Source organism: Artemia franciscana, chromosome 16 (assembly GCF_032884065.1).
Source record: "Artemia franciscana chromosome 16, ASM3288406v1, whole genome shotgun sequence".
Taxonomy (NCBI): Eukaryota; Metazoa; Arthropoda; class Branchiopoda; order Anostraca; family Artemiidae; genus Artemia; species Artemia franciscana.
The window spans coordinates 5,298,882-5,321,104 of record NC_088878.1 but is presented as its reverse complement, the minus strand read 5'-3'; the positions used below and the strand labels follow the sequence as shown (position 1 = coordinate 5,321,104).

Here is a 22,223-nt window from a genome sequence, read left to right as displayed (position 1 = left end):
TTTGAACAGTGTTTACATACAGTAATGGTTATTATGAAGTGTACAGGCGTTTTTAGGGGAATTTTTCGCGTTGGGATGGGGGTGGTTCGGAGGGAGGGGATTATGTAGAATGATCTTTCTATGGAGAAATTTGTCATGAGGGAAGAGAATTTCCATGAAGGGGGCGCAGGACTTTCAAGCATTATTTGAAAAAAAAACAATGAGAAAATCAATTTTTTTTTCCAATTGAAATTAATGAGCAGCATTAAAACCTAAAACGAACAGAAAATAGTAAGTACATAAGGGAATTTGTCTCCTCCACAATACCTTGCTCTTTACGCTGAAGTATTTTTTAGCAATTTCAGCTATTTATTCTACGCCCTTTGTGATTCAGGGGTCATTCATAAAGAATTGGGACAAAATTCAAGCTCTAGTGTATTGACGAGGGGGCGAACCCCTCATATACGTAATAAAAATACACAAATATATAAGTTCATTATGCAAGTTAATTCGTAAGTAACGTATATTTATTACTAACAAAAACGTTCGTAAAAAAATAAGATTTTCTAGTTGCAGTTTTAAGTAACAAAAATTAGATGGCAACAAGGCCTCTTGTTGCCATCCCTTTGTTTTACCCACCCCTTTGTTTTATCAAAATCTTCCGATCAAAACTATGAGAAAGCTATTTAGCAAAAAAAAAATAATGTGCAAATTTCGTTTTAATTATTCATGTACGGTGAGCCAAAATCAAAACATGCATTAATTCAAAAACGCTCAGAAATTAAATAAAAAAACAAGTTTTTATAACTGCAAGTAAAGAGCAAAATTAAAGCTTAAAACAAGCAGAAATTATTCCGTATATGAAAGAGGTTGTCCCCTCCTCAACGCCTCGTTCTTTCCGCTAAAGATTTTTATTGTTTAAAAAGTAGGGTTGTAACAAAGAGTCAAACTTTTTTATAAAGAGTGAGGCGTCGAGGAGGGGATAACCTCTTTCATATACGGATCAATTTCTGCTCGTTTTAAGCTTTAACGTCGCTCCTTACTTGCAGTTAAAAAAAACTTTTTTTTATTTAATCTAACAAGAAGGATTGTAAGAATCTTAATTGATGTAGTAGGTTAGAGGAGTAAAAATAAGTAGCCAGTCTTGCCTTCTTAAAAACCACAGAAAAAACTCTGCTAGTTTTTTCAAAATCAAAGAAAAAACACAAAGAGGCTTCAAAAGCCCGGACTGTTTGGTGTTTATTATTAATTAATGCTATTATTTTCTGAACTATTCATTAATAATTAGAGGAATAGTCGGTTCGTCCGTAACCTATATACTTGCATGAGCATCAAGAAAAGATAACAAACAATTACAACCGCCTTCACTTTTGTAACAAATCTTTAATGAAGATATTTATAAAAAATATAATACTTAAGTAGGCTTTTAGACATAATTTACAATATATTAGTTCAACAGTCAACTTCTAGTAACATCTGTCACTTTTCCTCCACTTCGCCGTAGAAGTCCTTGCTGAAAATTAAAGAGAAAGTTAATAATTAAATAATAAAATAATATAAAAATAATAAAATAATAAAATAATATATAAAATAATATTATTATAAGATAATATAATAATAATAAATAATAAAATAATAATAATAAAATAATAAAGTTAATAATTAAATAATAATTTAATAATTAAATATTAAATAATAATAAATTAAAGTTAGTAAATATACAATTCCCATAATTGTCTATAAGGAGATATTCTTGGGCTACAATATATATACACACGCAAAAAAATTGTTTGAATAGGTAATTCTGTTAAACCTAGCAGCTAGCTTACAAACTAGAAACCGATACTCGAGTTTGATCGACTTACAGCTTATGACTATCATGAATCCAACTTATGGATTTAGCGTCTATTTGGAAATAGGATACAACCCGAATACCACTTTCAGGCACTGGTATCGTTTGGGAGGGGGAAGGGGGCAGTTAAATAGTTGGAGAAAAATTATCATGTAGCCAATGCCCCTTGACTCTCCGGATGTGGATCCCTCTTCCCCCCCCTATAAAAATGCTGAAACTAAGCCCCTGTTTTCAGATGCTGCTATTATTGACTCTTGTCCGCTATACAACCGCTGGCAATCCTGTCTGCACAGGTTTTTTCTGATGAAGGTGATAAGGCTGTGGTTCTAGTTTCTTCTAACGGTTACCCCGTCTTTGATGAAGATCCAGCTAAGGTGACAGTGTAGGGGTAAGTCCAGCTTATGGATGTCTGTTTAAATGAAACACAACTACATAAGTCAGAAGACAGGTCTGCTGTATAGGTGTTGGCAACCCAACCAGCAAAGTTCTAGCTCCGGACTTTTTTTACTGTTACCACCATTTTTCTGAGGATATGTGTAAAATAATTGGCCATTCATTGTCTTATCAAGCCTGATTCTTCTAATTTATTTATAGTTTGAAGAAAAAATTCCCACCATGCAAAAGAAAATATGATACTGACTACATGTGAGGTCTTGAAATTTAGTTTGGGCAAAGAAGCCAATAGGATTAGGAACTGGGTATAGTCAAACACTAATTAGGCATATTAGCCAAGAGGAGCTAAAACTATGTAGAAATAGTGAATCTACTGGCAGTTAAGTGTTAGTCCGTAAAACTAGAAAAACCCAAAATAGGCACATATTAAATTATATCTCCACGAAATTTGGATTTCAACTGAAGGCCTAAGTTTCTTTTTACCCAACCTGAAATTCTATAAAAATTGGTAGTTTTTTTTCTTATTTCTTAACTCTTGTTGGGTGGCTATATTAGTCTGCAGAAAATTTGAAATAAAAAGGAAAAAACACAAATATACATAAATGCAGACCTTTTAGTTTCGGCCTAATTCAAAGAAAAATAAAAATTATAGCCAAATTTTGTTTCGGGTTCTTATAAAGATGCATCTGGGTGACAATAAACCTTTTATTTATCAAATTGCTCATGGCCAGCGGTATTTTTACAGAAAATCTTCCTCAACAAACATAAAAGAAAGGAAAACAAAACGAAACAAATTGCAACGCGTTTGAGTCCAGAGATTGAGTGGTTAGATTTTAAATGTGAATCTGTCACAGATATGGCTTAGATTTATATTACAGTATAAACTCTTAATATGAATATTATTTAGCCTATGTAAAGAGAGAAAGATAGCTAAGTTACCATTCAGGGACATTGGAAGGGTCATCACACTGTTTTGTGTCGTCATTGAAGACATAGCCTAAAGGACAACCATTGCGTCTGGGCTCAACGTTGTTTATACAGACATAGAAATGTTGGCAATCTTCTGGGTCAGCATAAAGAGGATTCGGGTTGACTACCCCACCTTCATTTGGTAGCGGCTCTGGACAGGTGAATTTGTTTACATCTGAAATAATATGTATATACGTTAAAAATTGTTAAGGAAACGTTTGAATAGGTTTTTGCATTCTACTAGAAGACTGGTTTTATGTTCATATTTGATTGTTACCTTTGATTGGGGAATTTAATAGCGTCATTTATTCTAGTTTTCTTTTCAGTATTGTTAGTTCGTAGACCATTAGTAGTGAAATACTTGTAAAGGTTTAATCACTTCATAAAAAAATTCATATGTTAAAAGAAACTTTTATGCGATTAATTCTTCTCGTTTTTAACCTGTCTTTAGATCGAAACGGGATTGAATGTATTTACGAAAAGGCCAGAAGCCAAAATTAGGCTAATCTTATAATTTTTTGTGTTTTAGTATTCTTTGACACGACTTTTACTGTTCGCTTCAATTATAATGAATAGAGAAATAAAAGGGTCCACAAACACACCACAAGCAACCACAATAAAGGGGTCAGACACCATACAATAAATTAAATTTAACTTAATGTCAAAATGAGCATTGCCATTCAGTTAATGGCTTAAGGTACATTTTGTGTTCCGATTTCATGTGACTGGTTTGAAGTGGGTTTTAAACAGTTTAAAAGCAGTTTAAACTTTTATATCTTTGACACAACGACACATAAAACAGTTTCCAAGTGTATTGAATATCTGCTCTTCACAATTAGATCTCACAACAACTACATGCTTCAGTAAGGCTTGGAGTTTGGAGAGAATGAAAAAAGAAACTAGGAATTCGAAGAAATGTTTCAGGGTGCAGTCAAGTAAAAGGATCGATATGAAACAGAGGAATAAAATTAAACCAAATAAAAATATATAAATTATTTTTTTACTAGAGGATATATTTTATATCCATTGATATATTTTTTATACTTTTATAGAGTATTTATTTTTTAACAATTAAGTAAATGAAAAGAATTTTTACCTGGAATAAGGATTTCAGCTAGGAAAAACTAATTTTTCGGTCATTTTTTTGTTCAGTTAGTATCCAATAGTATCCATTATTAGTATTCAATAACTGCATATTTTGAAATAAGTTGTGACCTTTTATGGGGTAGAAGGGCAAATAGGGAGACTTTCACCTTTCTACAACCTACGTGATATCATAATTAAAGATCAGAGAAAAGCAAATAATGAATGAAAACTTCTAAGAAACACTAAAAACAATAAAATATATTTACATGTATTACAGATAATTTCAACTTTATCGGAATTTCTTAAAAGGCACATAAAAGTTTTTTTTTCAATTACCTTGGCGAATGCTTTTTTCGCGTCAAACTACTTCATTAATTTTCAACTATTTCACACAGTTTGGGCTATTAAAGATTATTCTTTCTTTTTTTACCATTTTACGTATTCTTGGCAATCAATTAGTATAATTTAAAAAAAATTAAATCTGCCGCTGTCAATGGTCAGGCTAATATGTCACTAGGCATGTAGTGCAGAAACACTGTCCTTTATCAATTAGGAATCCAGATTTTTTATTTATTTATTTCATAACTTACGATTTTCCAAAAAAAACTTAACATATCTTAATATTTTTATATACAATGCACCTGCCATTATTTTCAACATTAAAATCGTCCCTTGCTCTGTATTAAACTCTGTCCAACCCGGTTTCGGACTCGATGTGGCCTGAAAGCATGACTTTGGTAGATCCAGTCTGGATAAAAACGTGATCTCTTTTTGTTGGTTTTTAAAATTGCTTTTTTTTTTCAATCCGCTGTTGTTTCGGCAGCCTCTCCCTGTCCCCATTATCATTTCCTTATAGATTTAGGGAATAAGTAGAGTCCATTCGAAGGACTCTATGTGAGTTTTTACCTGCAAGTGCAACAGTTATCATATTTGACAAAAAATTGAAAAGGTTGGGTACTTTCATGGTGCATCTTCTGCTTGGTTAAACCTGTCCCGGTTTCCCCATTTGAAGGACTCTATGTGAGTTTTTAACTGCAAGTGCAACAGTTACCATATTTGACAAAAATTGAAAAGGTTGGGTACTTTCATGGTGCATCTTCTGCTTGGTTAAACCTGTCCCGGTTTCCCCATTTGAAGGACTCTATGTGAGTTTTTAACTGCAAGTGCAACAGTTACCATATTTGACAAAAATTGAAAAGGTTGGGTACTTTCATGGTGCATCTTCTGCTTGGTTTTACCTATCCCTGTTTCCCCATTTGAAGGACTCTATGTGAGTTTTTAACTGCAAGTGCAACAGTTACCATATATTACGGAAAATTGGAAAGGTTGGGTACTTTCATGGTGCATCTTCTGCTTGGTTAAACCTGTCCCGGTTTCCCCATTTGAAGGACTCTATGTGAGTTTTTACCTGCAAGTGCAACAGTTATCATATTTGACAAAAAATTGAAAAGGTTGGGTACTTTCATGGTGCATCTTCTGCTTGGTTTTACCTGTCCCGGTTTCCCCATTTGAAGGACTCTATGTGAGTTTTTAACTGCAAGTGCAACAGTTACCATATATTACGGAAAATTGAAAAGGTTGGGTACTTTCATGGTGCATCTTCTGCTTGGTTAAACCTGTCCCGGTTTCCCCATTTGAAGGACTCTATGTGAGTTTTTAACTGCAAGTGCAACAGTTACCATATATTACGGAAAATTGAAAAGGTTGGGTACTTTCATGGTGCATCTTCTGCTTGGTTAAACCTGTCCCGGTTTCCCCATTTGAAGGACTCTATGTGAGTTCTTAACTGCAAGTGCAACAGTTACCATATATTACGGAAAATTGAAAAGGTTGGGTACTTTCATGGTGCATCTTCTGCTTGGTTTTACCTGTCCCTGTTTCCCCATTTGAAGGACTCTATGTGAGTTTTTAACTGCAAGTGCAACAGTTACCATATATTACGGAAAATTGAAAAGGTTGGGTACTTTCATGGTGCATCTTCTGCTTGGTTAAAACTGTCCCGGTTTCCCCATTTGAAGGACTCTATGTGAGTTTTTAACTGCAAGTGCAACAGTTACCATATATTACGGAAAATTGAAAAGGTTGGGTACTTTCATGGTGCATCTTCTGCTTGGTTAAACCTGTCCCGGTTTCCCCATTTGAAGGACTCTATGTGAGCTTTTAACTGCAAGTGCAACAGTTACCATATATTACGGAAAATTGAAAAGGTTGGGTACTTTCGTGGTGCATCTGCTTAGTTTTACCTGCCCCTGTTTCTTCACCTTAGATGTGGCTACACTTCGGTGTTCCCAAAAATAATTTCAAAAGTGATTAAGAAAACCAAATGGACATACCTTTTCCTGAGCATCCTACTCGGTTGGCTTCTCCAGGCCAAGCACAAGTGCCAGTTTTAGCATCAAAAACAAGACCTGGTGAGCAGGTAATTAGGTTGAACTGTCCATCACTACAGAAGAAAAACTGGTCACAGACTGAAGGATCTCTGTGCGGGAAATATCCATTTTTTCTTGGACAGTTTGTTGATGGTTGGGGATCCTCTTTAAAAAAAAGTAAATGAATTTTTGATAGGTATATATATGAAACGTATTTACATACCAGCATATTAGGAAATTGAAGCAGCATATCAATAGATAGGACTTCAAAAGTCCTGAGGCCATATGAAAAAAAAATGTGTTGAAAATACAAATTCAAAAAATAACCAACAAAACAAATCACAAAGCACACAAAAACATAGTGTAGAAAAAAAACAACACCTAATCTGTACAAAATAACTTAAGCACATACACTTTTTGTTCTTTCTAAGCATTTATCTATATATAAACCGATTCGAGTCATTGCAAATAAACGTTATTTACAATTTTGCAAAATAGACAGTAGGGTTATGCTCCTTTGTATATGCACTACCAATCCTGATCAGTTTTTTGTTGTCCGTTGATGCAGTTTAAATTAATTATTTTCATTATGGAGAGGTTCAACCATATTTAGAATTTCTTCCTAGATGCTTAAAAGTTCGTATTTACCTGCCTTATTACATATTTTCCAGTATCAATTTATTTCTTAAATCAATTGATTTTTGACTATTCACATAATCTAGGCTATCAAGTCAGGGAATATGTCAGAATTATATTATTATCTGCGTAGAAATAGGTAGCTTAAGGGCGTCTTAAAATAAATGAGTAAATGGGTAAAATAAATAGGTATCCTATAAACGAATCAGTTCTATACAGAGCAGGTTTATGCATGTTAAAAAAATCCATTACTCCTATGGTCAGGGCCGTATCCAGGTTTTTTTCGGTGGAAGGGAGGGTGCTTTACAAAAGGATTTTTTCGGAAGGGGGGATTAAAAAATCTAAAAAAAACATGAAAAATTTGCTATTATCCATTTTTGTAACGTTTTGACGAGTAAGCCCCCTGGATACGACCTTGCATATGGTGCATCTTTTTAAGCTTGAATATGTGTTATTTTCGGTTAATGAGATCTAAGCAACCATGAAAACGTGAAATTGGTATTTTATTAATTATTAGGGGAATCAACAAAATCATTTCTATTGCTCAAATTGATTTAAGTGTATGACAAGATTGTTCATTCCATTAATTCCAGAATGCCTAACAAATAACCGAAAGATTTGTCTTTTAATCATTTACCCTTGGAGTCTTAGAAACTTTTCTTTAAAAATGGAATAGTCCAGGCCCAGGATGCCTTTTCACAGTTACAAAAAGTTTGGAAGAAAAGGAAGATAAGTATACGAGCCAAAATTAGGCTATAGTAATGACGGTGGTCAAGTATGGTTTTGAAACTTGGGCACTATTGAAGATGGGGGAGGACTTGTTACATGCTTTGACTAGGAGCTGTCAACTGACTGTTTTGGGTACCCGTTTTACTCAGAAACGCATTTAGGCCTCATAATTTAAGAGGGGGCAAGGTAAACCATAGGAATGTAAAGATATGAAATAATAGGAGCTTACTGTCAGATGTCAGAATAATAGGAGGAGGGCAGCTGACCCCTTGCCCGGACCTGGAACCGCCACTGGAGTGACTGACCTCATTTCAAACAGTGAACTGTGCTAAAATGTGGTTAGATCCCGCTTTCTAAAGCTATATTGAAAAAAAAGCTTTAGATGGCTCAGGAACTGCTTTGCAGAAGAAGGATGACAGATTGCGGAAAATTTTATTTTTCGGCCATCCATCGAGGGCCAAAGGAACAGCTAATCGTCCCCGAAGGGGGGGGGGGTAAGAGGTCATAAGAAATGACTTAAAGCAAATTTGAACTTCCTGGGAGGGTTTAAAGGGGGAAGCTTTGGACGGATTACGATGACCAAGGAGCTGAGGCAGCTCTGTAGGCCTCAGGCGGCTTGGTGCTGCAGTGAGTTGTTAGTAGTTATAGTAGTAATGTTTTTTTTTACCATTTTTGAACGGGAAGCCATCATTTAAAGAAAACAAAAAAAAAAACAAATGTATCTCTGTCAATTCTTATTTGTTCTTGAATTATTTAGAGATTTGTCCTAAATGTGAACCAACGCAACTGATTGTAAGTAAAGTAAGTAAAAAGTACGACGGCACTAGATTGGCGGTGCCGAAACAGTCAGTAGGTCCAAATCGGTGGTGTTGATCTCCGTTTCGAGGCCCTTCAGCCAGGAAGTACAAGGGGGCTGGAGGCCAGCCACCCTGTGCTTTTCCACAACCTTCACAAGTAATTGCGTCAACAAGTTAAGCTACAACTTAAAATTTGAGGAAATTTAACTTGAAGGAAAGATAAACTAAAAAAAACTAAAATACTAAAAGAAATAAAAGCTTTCCCTTTGGTAAGCACGTCGATTCACTCCACTTATTATGGTCAGTCCTTCCACAAATATCCCATAGTTAACTTCCAAGATGAACTTACAGCATATGAACTGTTTGGTATGCCCATTATGCTAGGGCCTTATTCCAAATTTATAAAACAAGTATACCAACTATGCTGGACAAAGGTTCAAGTGGAGAAGTTTCTAGCTTATTCCATAAAATATTGATTTAGTCGGTTTTTTACAAAAGAAGACAGTAATCTAAGCTGGAAAATCAAATATTCCAATGGAATTTAGCAGAAATTACTTGGATTTAGCATTTCAAAGTCCACACACGATCACCATCATATTGACATTTTGCTTAGCGTTTGAATTGTGCCTTTTTATGTCGATGGAGAATATTTCAAAGCATATCAACGAGCATATCGAAGCATATCAAAAACATTTTTTTAGGCAGGAATTTGAAATTGAATACCTAATGCTATTTGGTACTGAACTAACTGACTGTCAGCTTTTATTACCTTTTCATACTTTTTTTTAAAATTTTTTATTGGTATGATATAATTGATATAATTTAAATGTGCTTAAATGATATATTATGTGCTTCAATGATATAATGTTGCGCTAAGATGATACAAAAAGCGCTTGAATGATAAAAAATCTAAAATATCCATATAATTTAAATTTTATTGGTATAAGCTTGTCTGAAATATCCCCTGCATCTCAATTAGTGAGGTCAAATTAATCCTCATAAAATATACCTAAGTATGATAAAAATATAGTACTTTAGAAACAAATTTCGGCTATATATTTGTACATTAGGGGGTGGGGTGGGGATAAATTGTAGCGGGTGTGCATGCCTTATTTGTTAGAAACGATTATTCTGCATATAGCATTTGAGTTTTGAAATAGCATTCGTTCCGTAAACACCAGTGCATTCTGAACGAAAAAATTACATTTTTCTGGATTTTTGACAAAAGCTGTTTGGCAAGTTTTTTATGAACTTATTTTACAATCACTCGATAAATGAAGGTCTCTTATGAAACCCGCCTGACTAGTTTTGAACAAGAAATTAGACACTTCATTTAGACATAAAGCATTAAGAATATAATTAAGAAATGCGATATTTATAGGCAATCATGCTGCGATAGAGATGGCGAGAAAAAAAGTAAGCAGAAGGGGGGTAGGAGAGCTGTTAGCAAGAACCGTGGTACCCACCGGGCTCACCCCTTAAATTGCGGGGACAAGGCAGTCAGTCTTCAATGCTTCCCTTACTTCTCTCGTAAGGAAACCACCAGAAAAATGTTGGTTTCTGTACATGTTTGTCCAGTTTTGAATTTTTCTGCAGCGGGCCATTACAAAAGATAAAGTTATCAAGATTGCATCAAATTTTTTCGCAAAAAATGCAATAAAGCAGGCACAGGATGTGTGCAAAAGTGCCTTGAAATTTGATGTTCTTGAAAGGCGTAGGGGTTCACATCCAAGCCCAACATTTTTGGCAGATTTCCATGATTTGTTGGGTGGCTTTTTAGCACGCAAGGAGTTCCCACCCCTCTTTGTTATAGTTGATCCTTGTGGCGTACCAGCTATCCCTAATGAACCAAGCACTAATGTAGCATCTCGTTTAAACGAGTGCGTGAGGATGTTAAATTTTCTCGTTGATAAGCAGGAAACCTTGATACAACCACCAGGCCCTATAGTCTGGCCCTCAGTGCCAGCTGAATTGCAACCTTCTGTTCCTGTTGTGTTGAGCAATGTTTTGAGCAACTTGAACATTCGAAAACCTATTAATCAACGTGAGTTTGTGGAAAAACTCGGTTGTGCCGATAAGGTCCAGCATATTTTGGTTAAAAAACACAAGAAAGTAATACATGTGTCTGACGAAAAATCAGCGGCTTCTACTGTTGCTGCAATAAATGTTCGAGCGAAGATAGTGAGGCACGAGTTTGCCGGCATTAACAGGATGGACCAAGACCTATGACGTTTCACAAATACCTATTCTTGTTAGCAGTGTGAACAGTGAAACCAGATTCGGTAATAGGCCCGTAGTCCAGTTAAAATTCATATCAAAAGATGAATTAGATCTTGCTTTAAGACACGGAATCAAGATTGAATATGGTTTATTTCAAGTTACGTTACCGATCGAGAAAACGATGCAATATACAATTGTCAAGGCTTTGGTCATTTTGCTAGAGATTGTTCTAATCCAACTAAATCTAGTAATCATAGTAACCGTGACAGGAGCTGTTAATTACAGTCCTTTACCTATGCCAACTATGGTGACAGTCATCGAAGCAACAGTTTGCCGTGTTCAGAGGTCAAGAAACGCCTACCTGTTCCTGGACATGATGCTCGAAATGGAACTATAAGCCGTGCATTTAATATGAGCTCTATTCCTAGTAAAATAGTTTCTGTGTTTTTTCCGAATATTAATGGCTCCTGGGAGAAATTAGTAACTCTTGAGAACCTCTTATTTAAGTATGATATTGTCTGTTTAGCCAAACACTTGCTTAATTTGGATAACTCCAATGCTACAAGTTTCGTCTGACCATTTATTTTTTATTAGACCTGCTAAAACTATTACTCTTCGTCCATCTGGTGGCTTATTAGTTGCTATAAATAAGAAGTTTAGATGTAGTTGTCTTGAATCTGGAGATCTATACCTCGCAGTTGATTTAGGTGGTATTGTTCTTGTATGTGTTTGTATTCCAACTAATTATCGAAATTCTACATCTAGCCAACAATATGCGTCAGCTTGTGCCTCCCTGTTAAAATTAAATAAAAAAAAACTATTTTTTTTAGCTGAAAGTAAGGAGCGACATTAAAACTTAAAACGAACAGAAATTACTCCGTATATAAAATGGTTTGTCCCCTCCGCAATGCCTCGCTCTTTACGCTAAAGCTTTTAATTGTTTTAAAAAGCAGAATTGTGGCAAAGAGTCAAGTTTTTAATTGTTTTAAAAAGTAGAATTGTGACAAAGAATCAAACTTTAGCGTAAAGAGCGAGGGATTGCGGAGGGGACAAACCATTTTATATACGGAGTAATTTCTATTCGTTTTAAGTTTTAATGTCGCTCCTTACTTTCAGCTAAAAAAATTAGTTTTTTCTATTTAATTTCTGAACGTTTTTGAATTAATGCATGTTTGGTTTTGGCTCTCCGCACATAAATTATTAAAATGAAATTTGTATATTAATTCTTTTTTTGGCTAAATGGCTTTCTCTTAGTTTTGATCAGACGATTTTGAGAAATAAGGGGTGGAGAAGGAGGCCTAGTTGCCCTCCAATTTTTCGGTTGCTTAAAAAGGCTACTAGAACTTTTAATTTTTAACGAACGTTTTTATTAGTAAAAATTATACGTAACTTATAAATTAGCAACTTACGTAACAAACTTTCATAATCTTATATTTTTATTATGTATACAAAGGGGTTTGTATCCTCGTTAATACCTCGCTCTTTACACTAAATCTTAAGTTGTGTCCTAATTCTTTAAGAATGACCCCTGAATCAGAAAGGCCGTAGAATAAATAGTTGAAATTACTAAAAATACTTTAGCATAAAGAGCGAGGTATTTATCTCCTCCTAAATACCTCGCTCTTTATGCTAAAGTATTTTTAGAACCCCTCATATGCGTTATAATCTCTGTTCGTTTTAAGTTTCAATGCTACTCCTTCCTTTCATTTGAAAAAACGTTTTCATGTTTATTTTTCATTGTTTTCTAATTGTAATGCTAGAAAATCATGCACCCTTTTCCTTGAATTTTTCTTCCCCCATGACAGATTCCTCCAAGGAAAGATCCTCCAACATAGCCCCCTCCCCTCAGCCCCACCCCCCAAACAAAATAAAATCCCCCTGAAAACGTCTGTACACTTCCCAATAACCATTACTATATGTAAACACTGGTCAAAGTTTGTAACTTGCAGCCCCTCCCCCAGGGATTGTGGGGGAGTAAATCATCCCCAAATACATAGTTATTATGGTTTTCGACTATGTTGAACAAAATGGCTATCTCAAAATTTTGATCCGTTGACATTGGGAAAAAAATGAGCGTAGGAGGGGGCCTAGATGCCCTCCAATTTTTTTGGTCACTTAAAAAGGGCACTAGAACTTTTCATTTCCGTTAGAATGAGCCCTCTTGCGACATTCTAGGACTACTTGGTCGATACGATGACCCCTGGGGAAAAAACAAAAAAAAAACAAACAAATAAACACGCACCCGTGATTTGTCTTCTGGCAAAAAATACAAAATTCCACATTTTTGTAGATAGGAGCTTGAAACTTCTACAGTAGGGTTCTATGATACGCTGAATCTGATGGTGTGATTTTCGTTAAGATTATATGACTTTTAGGGGGTATTTCCCCTTATTTTCTTAAATAAGGCAAATTTTCTCAGGCTCATAACTTTTGAAGGGTAAAATTAAACTTGATGAAACTTATATATTTAAAATCAGCATTAAAATGCGATTCTTTTGGTGCAGCTATTGATATCAAAATTCAATTTTTTAGAGTTTTGGTTACTATTGAGCCGGGTCGCTCCTTACTACAGTTCGTTACCACGAACTGTTTGATTACTGCATAAAGTTAAGTCATCAAATAAATCGCTTGTCATATGTGGTGACTTCAACTCAGACTTCAAAGATGCTGCTTCACCTTTTACACAGTCGCTCCTTTCTTCAAGGCCAAGCGACACATTTTTGCTTTCAAAGTCCAAAGCTTTCTCTTACGTTCACCATTCTGGTTCTACTTCCGATCTTGATTTTGTTCTCTCAAATATTCTGGAAACTCAGAGTGTCATTGTTGACGTTTCTGATGATATATTAACAAGTGACCATTCACATTTAAAGTTCTGTATGAATTTGTTTATTCCACAAATCAGTCAACAGCTTCAGTGATTTTGGAAGATATGTGGGAATAATATTGATATACCATTGTATCGAAGTGTTTTGGATTCTACACTGTCTAAAATCAAAATTCCTTTTCACATTCTTTCTACAACTCTGAGGGGTCGTAGCCTTGTTTTAGATTGCTATCCTACTGAAATTACCCATTCGACTAAAGTGACCGCCTCAGCAGCAGTACCATCTGGGAGAATTAGGGTTGGTACACGTAAAAAAAAGGGCTGGAGCGATGACCCAGAACTACAACTTTCAAAGAACTGGCACAAATTTTGGTTTAAGACCTGGGTGGATTGTGATATTTCCAGATCTATTTTAATTTTTAGGATACTTAAAGCGACTTAAAAAGAGTACCGGAAAGCTTTACTGCTCTTCAAGAGAAGGCAAGTATTTATTCTGTCTCATGATATCCAAGATCATCCACACTATGGAGCAAAGTAAAAAGTTCACTTCATCGTTTGTTCACGTTCTAACCCTACTGATGTGACTTCCTGGGAAAAACACTTCTCGTTATTCTCTGATAGCCCACGACCACTGGACACCACTTATCGGCAAATTCTCTTTCACCATTTTTCTCAACTATATCATAGCCGAAATCTTATTTCTATCACACCATCGTCAGTTCTTACGCTAATTTGTCTCCTTAAAAACGGCAAAGCTCCTGGTTCTGACGGATTTCAATCTGGACATTTGACTTATGGTACCACAAAACTAGTTTTTCCAAGCTTGTATTAAGCAGCAGCTCGTACCGACTCTACTCTGCAAGGGCATTGTAACGTGTGTCCCAAAAAAGAATAAGGACCCTCGATCTTGTGACTCTTATCGTCCAATTATAGTTTATTCAGTTATTGCAAAATTATTTGAAAAAAGTCTTCTTTTAAAAATCTCCAATAGGTATGATCATGGAGACCATCAATTTTGCTTTCGTGTGGGTGTTGGTGTTGGGAATGCAAAAGCAGTTTTCGAGTCTACTTTGGAGAGGTATGAAAGAGTGAAGAAACATTTATTTGTTTGTGCAATAGATATTTCTAAAGTATTTGATTTGATCCTACACTCCCATGCTATTTCAGCAATTTTGAGGAGTCGGGTAAACCCATTCATTTGTGCCTCCCTATGGCAATGCTATCAAAACCCTTCTATACGTGTCCGTGTCGAAAATATTTACAGCAGGCAAATTTCTGTGCGTTGTGGATCAAAACAGGGATCGGTGTGAAGTCCAGCAATATTTAACAATTTCATCCACTGTGCAACCCGTAGAATATCACATTTCTTTATCGAGCCATCTATTGACTAAAGTCACCTTTTGTATGCAGATGACATTCTTCTGCTGTCTGATAATTTGCAGTCACTGCAGGCTGCTATAAACAGCCTTTATGCTGGGTTGTCTGACACCGGGCTGTCAGTCGCTTCTGCTGAATTTCTCATTTTTGTTTGTCATTACCCTCTTGATTCAAAAATTCAGATTGGCCCTGATTCAAGGTATGTCTCTCGTACCTTGGAGTTGCATTCGGGACCTTGATTCGAGCAACAGGGTCACTAACAATAAATGTGTTTAGAGAGAAGTTGAGAAAGTCCTATTGACGTTTCCCTAGAGTTAAAGGTCAAGTTGACAAAAAAAAAATGCTTGGTTGGCTTTATAACTCGCTTTTTGCTCCCTGTGTATTTTTTCTGGTGCCATTATGGAAGTTTTTTACCTCGTCAGAACGTCAACAAATTCAGTGTGTCTCTTTCAAATTCTGTAAGTATTTTCTCGTGTTTCTGTTTGGTCCCGTAACAATTATATCTCAAAACGTTACAGAGTTTTTGAGATACGTGATGAGATGGATGTTTTAGAAGGCAGATTCTGACAGCGATCTGAGTCAGTCGTAGATTTTCCGTTGGGTTGTATTAATCGTTTGTGTGTCATTGTTAGTGTATTTTTTGTCTGTAATGATGAGTGTTTTTATTATGTATATTTCTTTTCCATTGTCCTCTAAGTGCATTTTTGTATGTATAGAGGGTTCAAATAAATTATTATTATTATTATTATGTTATGTAGTAAGAATTGTTTTCTGACTTCACACTGTCCAAATACTTTACCTACACCCCCCCCCCCTAATGCACAAATATTTAACCCAAATTATATATTTCCCATCTATTCTTGGTCTTTTCTTACGTTAAGTTGAAAGAAACTAGCGAAAGAAACCGGTTTACAGTGCGTCAATGCATGAACAACTTGAGATGCAGGGGTATATCATAGAAGTACCCTTTTATTTAACATAATAAACAAAAATGTAAACCATTACCGATATAAATCACCAAGCTAGGAAAAAAATTATTCTGTATCATAAGGGAAGATTTAAGGGAAATGGGGAATTATTTGGATGGGTTAAAAAGGGAGGTATTAAATAGACTTGAATGGAGGAGGAGCTCTACTGGCATTATGCGGCTTGGTGCTGTAGTGTGTTATTAGTAGCAATGGTAGCAACGCTCTTTACCATTCTTGAAGAGGAAAATATCATTAAAAAAAAATATATATGTTATCAATTCACAATACATTTTGACTTTGCCGCTCCAACTTATAATTCCTGTTTCAAAATGAAAGCAACTGCATTTCCTTCTGTCACCAAAAGAACGAAATAATATCAAGATTATGTCAACATTTACAAAATGTACACCCACTGTGTCAAAAGAGTATCAAACCAAACAGAAAAATTTCTTTTTGCGTCGACAGAGATGCCAAATCAAAAAAGTCCAAGGTTCCAGGCTAAGATTCAAACAAGGCTTTAGAATGTTAGCGATATCTACTGTTTTCTGAAACTAAATTTAATAAGGCGAAAAACCAGTTAATTCTACGGGTTAGATATCATCACTGGCATTCAAACATGGAGAAATGTGAAAATGAAAGTGAAGTAACTGTATAACCTTGTCAAAACTCCAACATCAATTTTCAATCGCAAATTCATGGCCAAATATAATAACTGATATGGTCACTGAAACCAATGATTTGTGAAAGGCTGTTAAAAATCATGAATCAGCTGAATAAAAATAACAATGCTTTTTATGCTACTAAAAAGCCTATTTCACAGAAAACAAGATATTAGTATCCACATTAAGCCATCAATAAGTCAAAAACCAACTGGGGCACTCGTACCAATAAAGAGACTCCTAAATTTTAAAAATGTAGACTGAGCAAAGTAAAGCCTGGCAGATGTCCAATGATGACTAAGTTAAACTCATTGACACGAAGTCTCTAAGCATAAGAATATAGACTTGGCCCTAATTCAAGGGCCACCAATCATTATTAGCGGCACTTGATTCATTATTAATTTTTATCAAAGATTAAGGTAAAATATATCAAAAATAAACAAAGTTTTGTTTATAAGTCCAGTAAGATAATAGAATTACAGGAATCGTGTTATGGTAGTCACATTGTAATTTTCATGATGCACAAATAAGATTTGTTTTTTCAAAATTATACCACATAAGAGCTAGATCATGAAACACTCCCTATCCTTAGGACCTATTTTTCATTGATTTTATAAGAGAGTATTTGTGTGATAAGTATCGTTTTGAGAAATAGTAAAGTACAGATTTAGAGTTTAATGATTTACGCAAAAACTACTCACAGAATGTATGAAAGCAAAAGTGGATTAGGAGTTTCTCAGACGAAAATTATAGCCATGAAAAATTTAGAAAAACTTGCAAGGCTTTGGCTAAAAACTTACGCTTTATTTTCTTTTTCTTAAAAATTTCTTCGGAAATAATATCTAAAATATTAGTGAAACAGGCGTATTTATGTTTTTCAGAACAAATTCAATAAATACAGTATTCTTAGGTTTGGATTTAGGTTTAGGTTTGTGGAACATCTAAAATTTTGCAAGATTTACTTTAGAAAAAATATTTTGGTTGTCGTTGGCATTTTGGCTACTCCAAAAATATTGTCTTTATGCTTAAGATCATAAAAATTCACCAAATCTCCATCGAAGCTTCTGGAAATGAAAAGTTGCGAGCCAACTCATGTTTTGGCTAAAAAATTTGCGCTTAAAACTTTTTCAGAAATAATGTTGAACGTTTAAGAGAAATTTGTATTTTTTTAAATTAAATTGAGCTTTTTTTTATTGTTTTATATTTGTATAGTCTACATTAAAAAAATAACAACCAACAAATAAGAAAAAATTATTTGTTTCCTTTGAGTACTTCTGACATTTTGACTCTTCCGAAAATATCGCCGTTCAGCTAAAGGCCAAAAAATTCATCGAACCTCCATTGAAGCTTCTAGAAATGAAAAACAAGAGCCAAGTTGGGATGTTTTGGCTAAGAAATTTGCACTTAATTTAGTCCTCCATAGAGAAATTTCAGAAATTTTATCAGTAAAAGAGACTCTTTTTTTTATTAATTTCAACAGTTAAAAAATTTTTAGATTTGAAAACATAAGATGGGAAACTAATAATTTGTTTCCTTTGTTTACTTCGGACATTTCGAATCTTCCGAAAATATCATCGTTTTGCTGAAGACCATAAAATTCATGAAACCTTATAACATAGCACTTACGCAATTCGGGTCTGTCGCCGCAGTCAACATTGAAAGGAAAGTCGCATCGTTCCAGCTTCGAGTTCTTATCTGAGAATACAAGACCATCTGGGCACAGTTTGTCCTCTATTTCGTTTTCTCTGCATTCATAGTACCGGTCGCACTGAACTGCGTCAGCAAAGAAACCGTTTGCAGCGGGACATGCGTCAGACGCTTCTTGACTTAGACAAGCTGAAATACAATAAAAATAATTAAGAACTGTACAAACATTATTAGCTAAAAACGACCATGGCGAATTTTAAGTCGGGTCTTTAGCTAGGATATTCTAGACGTTAGTTCCTTCCAATCAATCCCTTAATACTGGTGCTCGATGGCTTGGCAAAACGAATTTTCACCTTTGATACATTCTTAGAACCCTTGCCAGAAGAATAGATGAATCAACTGTGAAGAATTCAGACTATTGTTCCTTAGTCTACGTTCTTAAAACACTCAGAAAAAACGATAAGTATCCATCCTCTTAAACTAAATACAAAGAGATGGTTTTGATTAAATGTGTTTTGAACCTAATGCTAATCGACACTATTTGAAGTGCTTTAGTCCAGTACATCTCAAATGTTTAAACTATTAATACGCAAAAAGTCGTAACCAGGAAATGTTGCCTGGTTTGAACCCCCTCCCCCGTAAAAATTGTATAACTTGTAAAAAGGTATCACAAATACATAAACAAACTTTTGATAGGTTTATAAAAAAAATTATTTATGAAACCTCCCCCCCCCCCAAAAAAAAACACTCCCCTCAAGCAAAATTGTAGATACTTAGGACTTTGCTGCAATGGGCATTTTAATGCCCAACACATTTAATGGGCCACATTTTAATGGCCACATTTTAATGGGCCACCTTATAGTCACTATTGTCGATAAAATTGACCTGACGCACAACTGTATTCAAAGTGTTCAAAATATAAACCTTTCGTAAATTTCAAAGTTGAACATAGTTCAGTTTTCAACCATAATTTTTTTAATGAAACAATCAGAATCAAGAGTTGATTGAGAATCAGCTATAATCCTAAAGAGTTAGTCAAAAGAATGTGATATGTGGTTCAAGTGCTGGTGTCACTGGTAATTTGGTTTGGAACGGGGGTCAATGGTGTGATCCTGTACACTCATTCAGAGTCGACCCAGCTCTGAAGAAGTACCTGAAGAAATCTGGGAGGAAATCACAGGAAGCGTCGAATGATTATACCCCAACCACGCATTGCACTCCCAGGCGAAGGGAGGAAATCAGGAGTACCTGGAAAATCAGGAATAGGAAAATCAGGTACCTGTGCAACGCAGACCATTGGTCAGAATGCAAAAAAAAAGTATTAACTCAACTGTTATTTGAGTTATCCCTTCAAGCCCTTTCCTTAGGTCTTATTTGGGCTGTAATTTAATTTCCTAAAGTCATACGTTATGGGCTAATTCAATGGTTGGTCCATGTCATATATGGTCCGTGCCCGTTGAAGAGGTGAATAATAGCTATTTTGAACAAACTTCGTGGAGCGTGATCAGTGATCCATTCCCAAAAGTTTACAACAACCAAATTGAGGTATCATTGAAAAAGCAGTTCATGGACAGGAAGGACAAAAGGATGTATAAAAAACAAAAGGGGTAACACACATTAACTTTTGAGAGGAATGTTCAAAGGAATGCACAGAGGGAGAGTTAATTCCAATAAAAGCAGAATACTCTAAATGTTGATTCAAATCTTAGTGAAACCTACTCAAACTATAATTCTGTCTTCTGAATGGTACTATAGCATTCGGCTTATTTTTCGGCCACTTATTTAACAGCTTCGTACCAGCGATTCTTCATTTTGATCAAAATTTAACTTTAACAAAATTTAACTAGAAAAAAATTATAATATATTGTGGCAATTGGTACACGTGATTTGCTTCACATTCATTTAAAAAGAGTGCAAAATTTTTACCCAAGGGAAGATTTTGTAATAATTTATTGTAAAAAATATATTATAAGAATTATAATAAAAATAGCAATGTAATAAGTTACTGTAAGCAAAATATGTTAGTTATAGGACGGCTCATAGTTGAGTAAGGTAAATAAAAATTTCAGGAATGAATTAAAGATTTTGTACAGGGAAGAATTCGTCAAGCCTCTATTTTTAACCTTTCCTTAATTCTAGGGATTAAAAGATTGTATTGATAAGGTAAAACGTTTTACCCTAATTCTGAGCTTTAAGTCTCTTTTTCATTTTCTTTAGCTATTGAAAACACAGTTCCTATTATTTTCGCTGGATTTTAAGCCGTGTCAAGTCTTTTTCCCCACTTAAAAAAAAGATTAACAGATCTTTAATACCTTATGTCAGGATTGAGGAAGCGCCTGAGGCTCAAAACACTTTCCTTGCGCCTCATTTGAGCAGTACATCAGCTTCTCAAGGTTTCATAACCAAATGTTTATTTTATGCCTTTTTAGGGCACAAGAGATTATTCCCCTTCGGAGGAAAAGGGGCATGGTAGGTACCCAAAATTCCTTCCCGTTTAATTATTCAGACTCTTAATCTATTCCAGATAGTTTAATTTGCATGGCTCAGCTACTTTCCAAGATTAACAAAAGCCCCTTCTCTAGAAATTTACCAAAGAAAGTGCCTCACACTTTTGCTAAGCCCAGGGTCTGTCCGGGTATCCAGCTAAACCTAGATCCACCTAGTGGTAGTAAAAAACCGACCATCTGGAATTTCGTTGAAAGATTATCTGAACTCTCTCCCTCCAGGGTAAGATTCACGATTTTACCTGGACAACATTTTTTTAACAGGGGAGTATGTTTCAGGTGAGCTAAAACATTGTTTTTATCAGCAACTCTTAAATGTAACTCTGGCTATTTATAGCATATAGACATTGCAAGGTCTCTTAAATTAGCAAAAATTAACTACCTTGAACTCCGAAGAGAGCGATCACTAACAACCTTTTCATTTCGACTGCCCAATGATGACTGATAAGTGATAGTTACTTAATGTACTAAAATGGTTTGTAATACCAGCCCCACCCGCGCAGAAGTAAACAGTTACTATGTACGTCACAGCACAGATTTAGTTCAAATAAATCATACTTTTACCTGTGGTTTTTAACGAGATTTGATCGATCATTTAACACAAAATCTGTCCATTTTTCAAATCATTGAACTGAAAATAGCTTTCTATTTTAGTTTTGCCCTCAGAGGCACCTTCATAATACTCCTGGGGGGATATAAAGCACTAAAAAGCAAACGCATGCAGCTTAAAAGTACCAAAATTTCCACATGTAAAAAAATGTGCTTACCCTACTGTACTGAATTCTCTTTGTCCCCTAAGAGGGGTGCGCATTTGCAAGTGTATTTGCGGGTTCACAAGTTTAAATTTGACACTTGGCTTTTTTAAAAATTTTAAGAGGTGGAGCATATTTGGTTTCATCAGATGGATGAAAGAGCCATACATAATTTTTATCAGTCTTTCATTGACACATTCTTTAAGTACCAAACTTTAAAAAAATTAGTCCTCTATACCCATCTTCGATATTTTGTTGTTTTGCACCCATTTTCTGAGATTTTTCTTTAGATGTTTCATAATTATGAGGATTCTAGGACAAAATCATCTTCTCGTCAAAAAAGTAAATAATCATAATTAATTTTTAAATTTAACGATGCTTTTCATCAGTAAAATTCATATATTAGCAACATTTTGACTCCTGAAGGCCAGTACATTCACAAGAAAGTTGCTCCTTTATCAG

At 35.0% G+C, this 22,223-nt stretch overlaps 1 protein-coding gene across 1 annotated transcript; it reads right to left on the bottom strand.

Moving 5' to 3' along the window:
• Positions 1 to 1,342: 1,342 nt before the first annotated feature.
• On the bottom strand, positions 1,343 to 21,533 carry LOC136036948 (protein obstructor-E-like). The gene is made up of 5 exons (XM_065719337.1): positions 21,392 to 21,533; positions 18,485 to 18,694; positions 6,613 to 6,813; positions 3,164 to 3,368; positions 1,343 to 1,492 (listed from the first exon to the last, which is right to left on the bottom strand). The coding sequence occupies exons 1-5, from the start codon at positions 21,429 to 21,431 to the stop codon at positions 1,459 to 1,461; spliced, it is 690 nt and encodes a 229-aa protein (XP_065575409.1). The 5' UTR covers positions 21,432 to 21,533; the 3' UTR covers positions 1,343 to 1,458.
• Between the last annotated feature and the right edge of the window lie 690 nt (positions 21,534 to 22,223).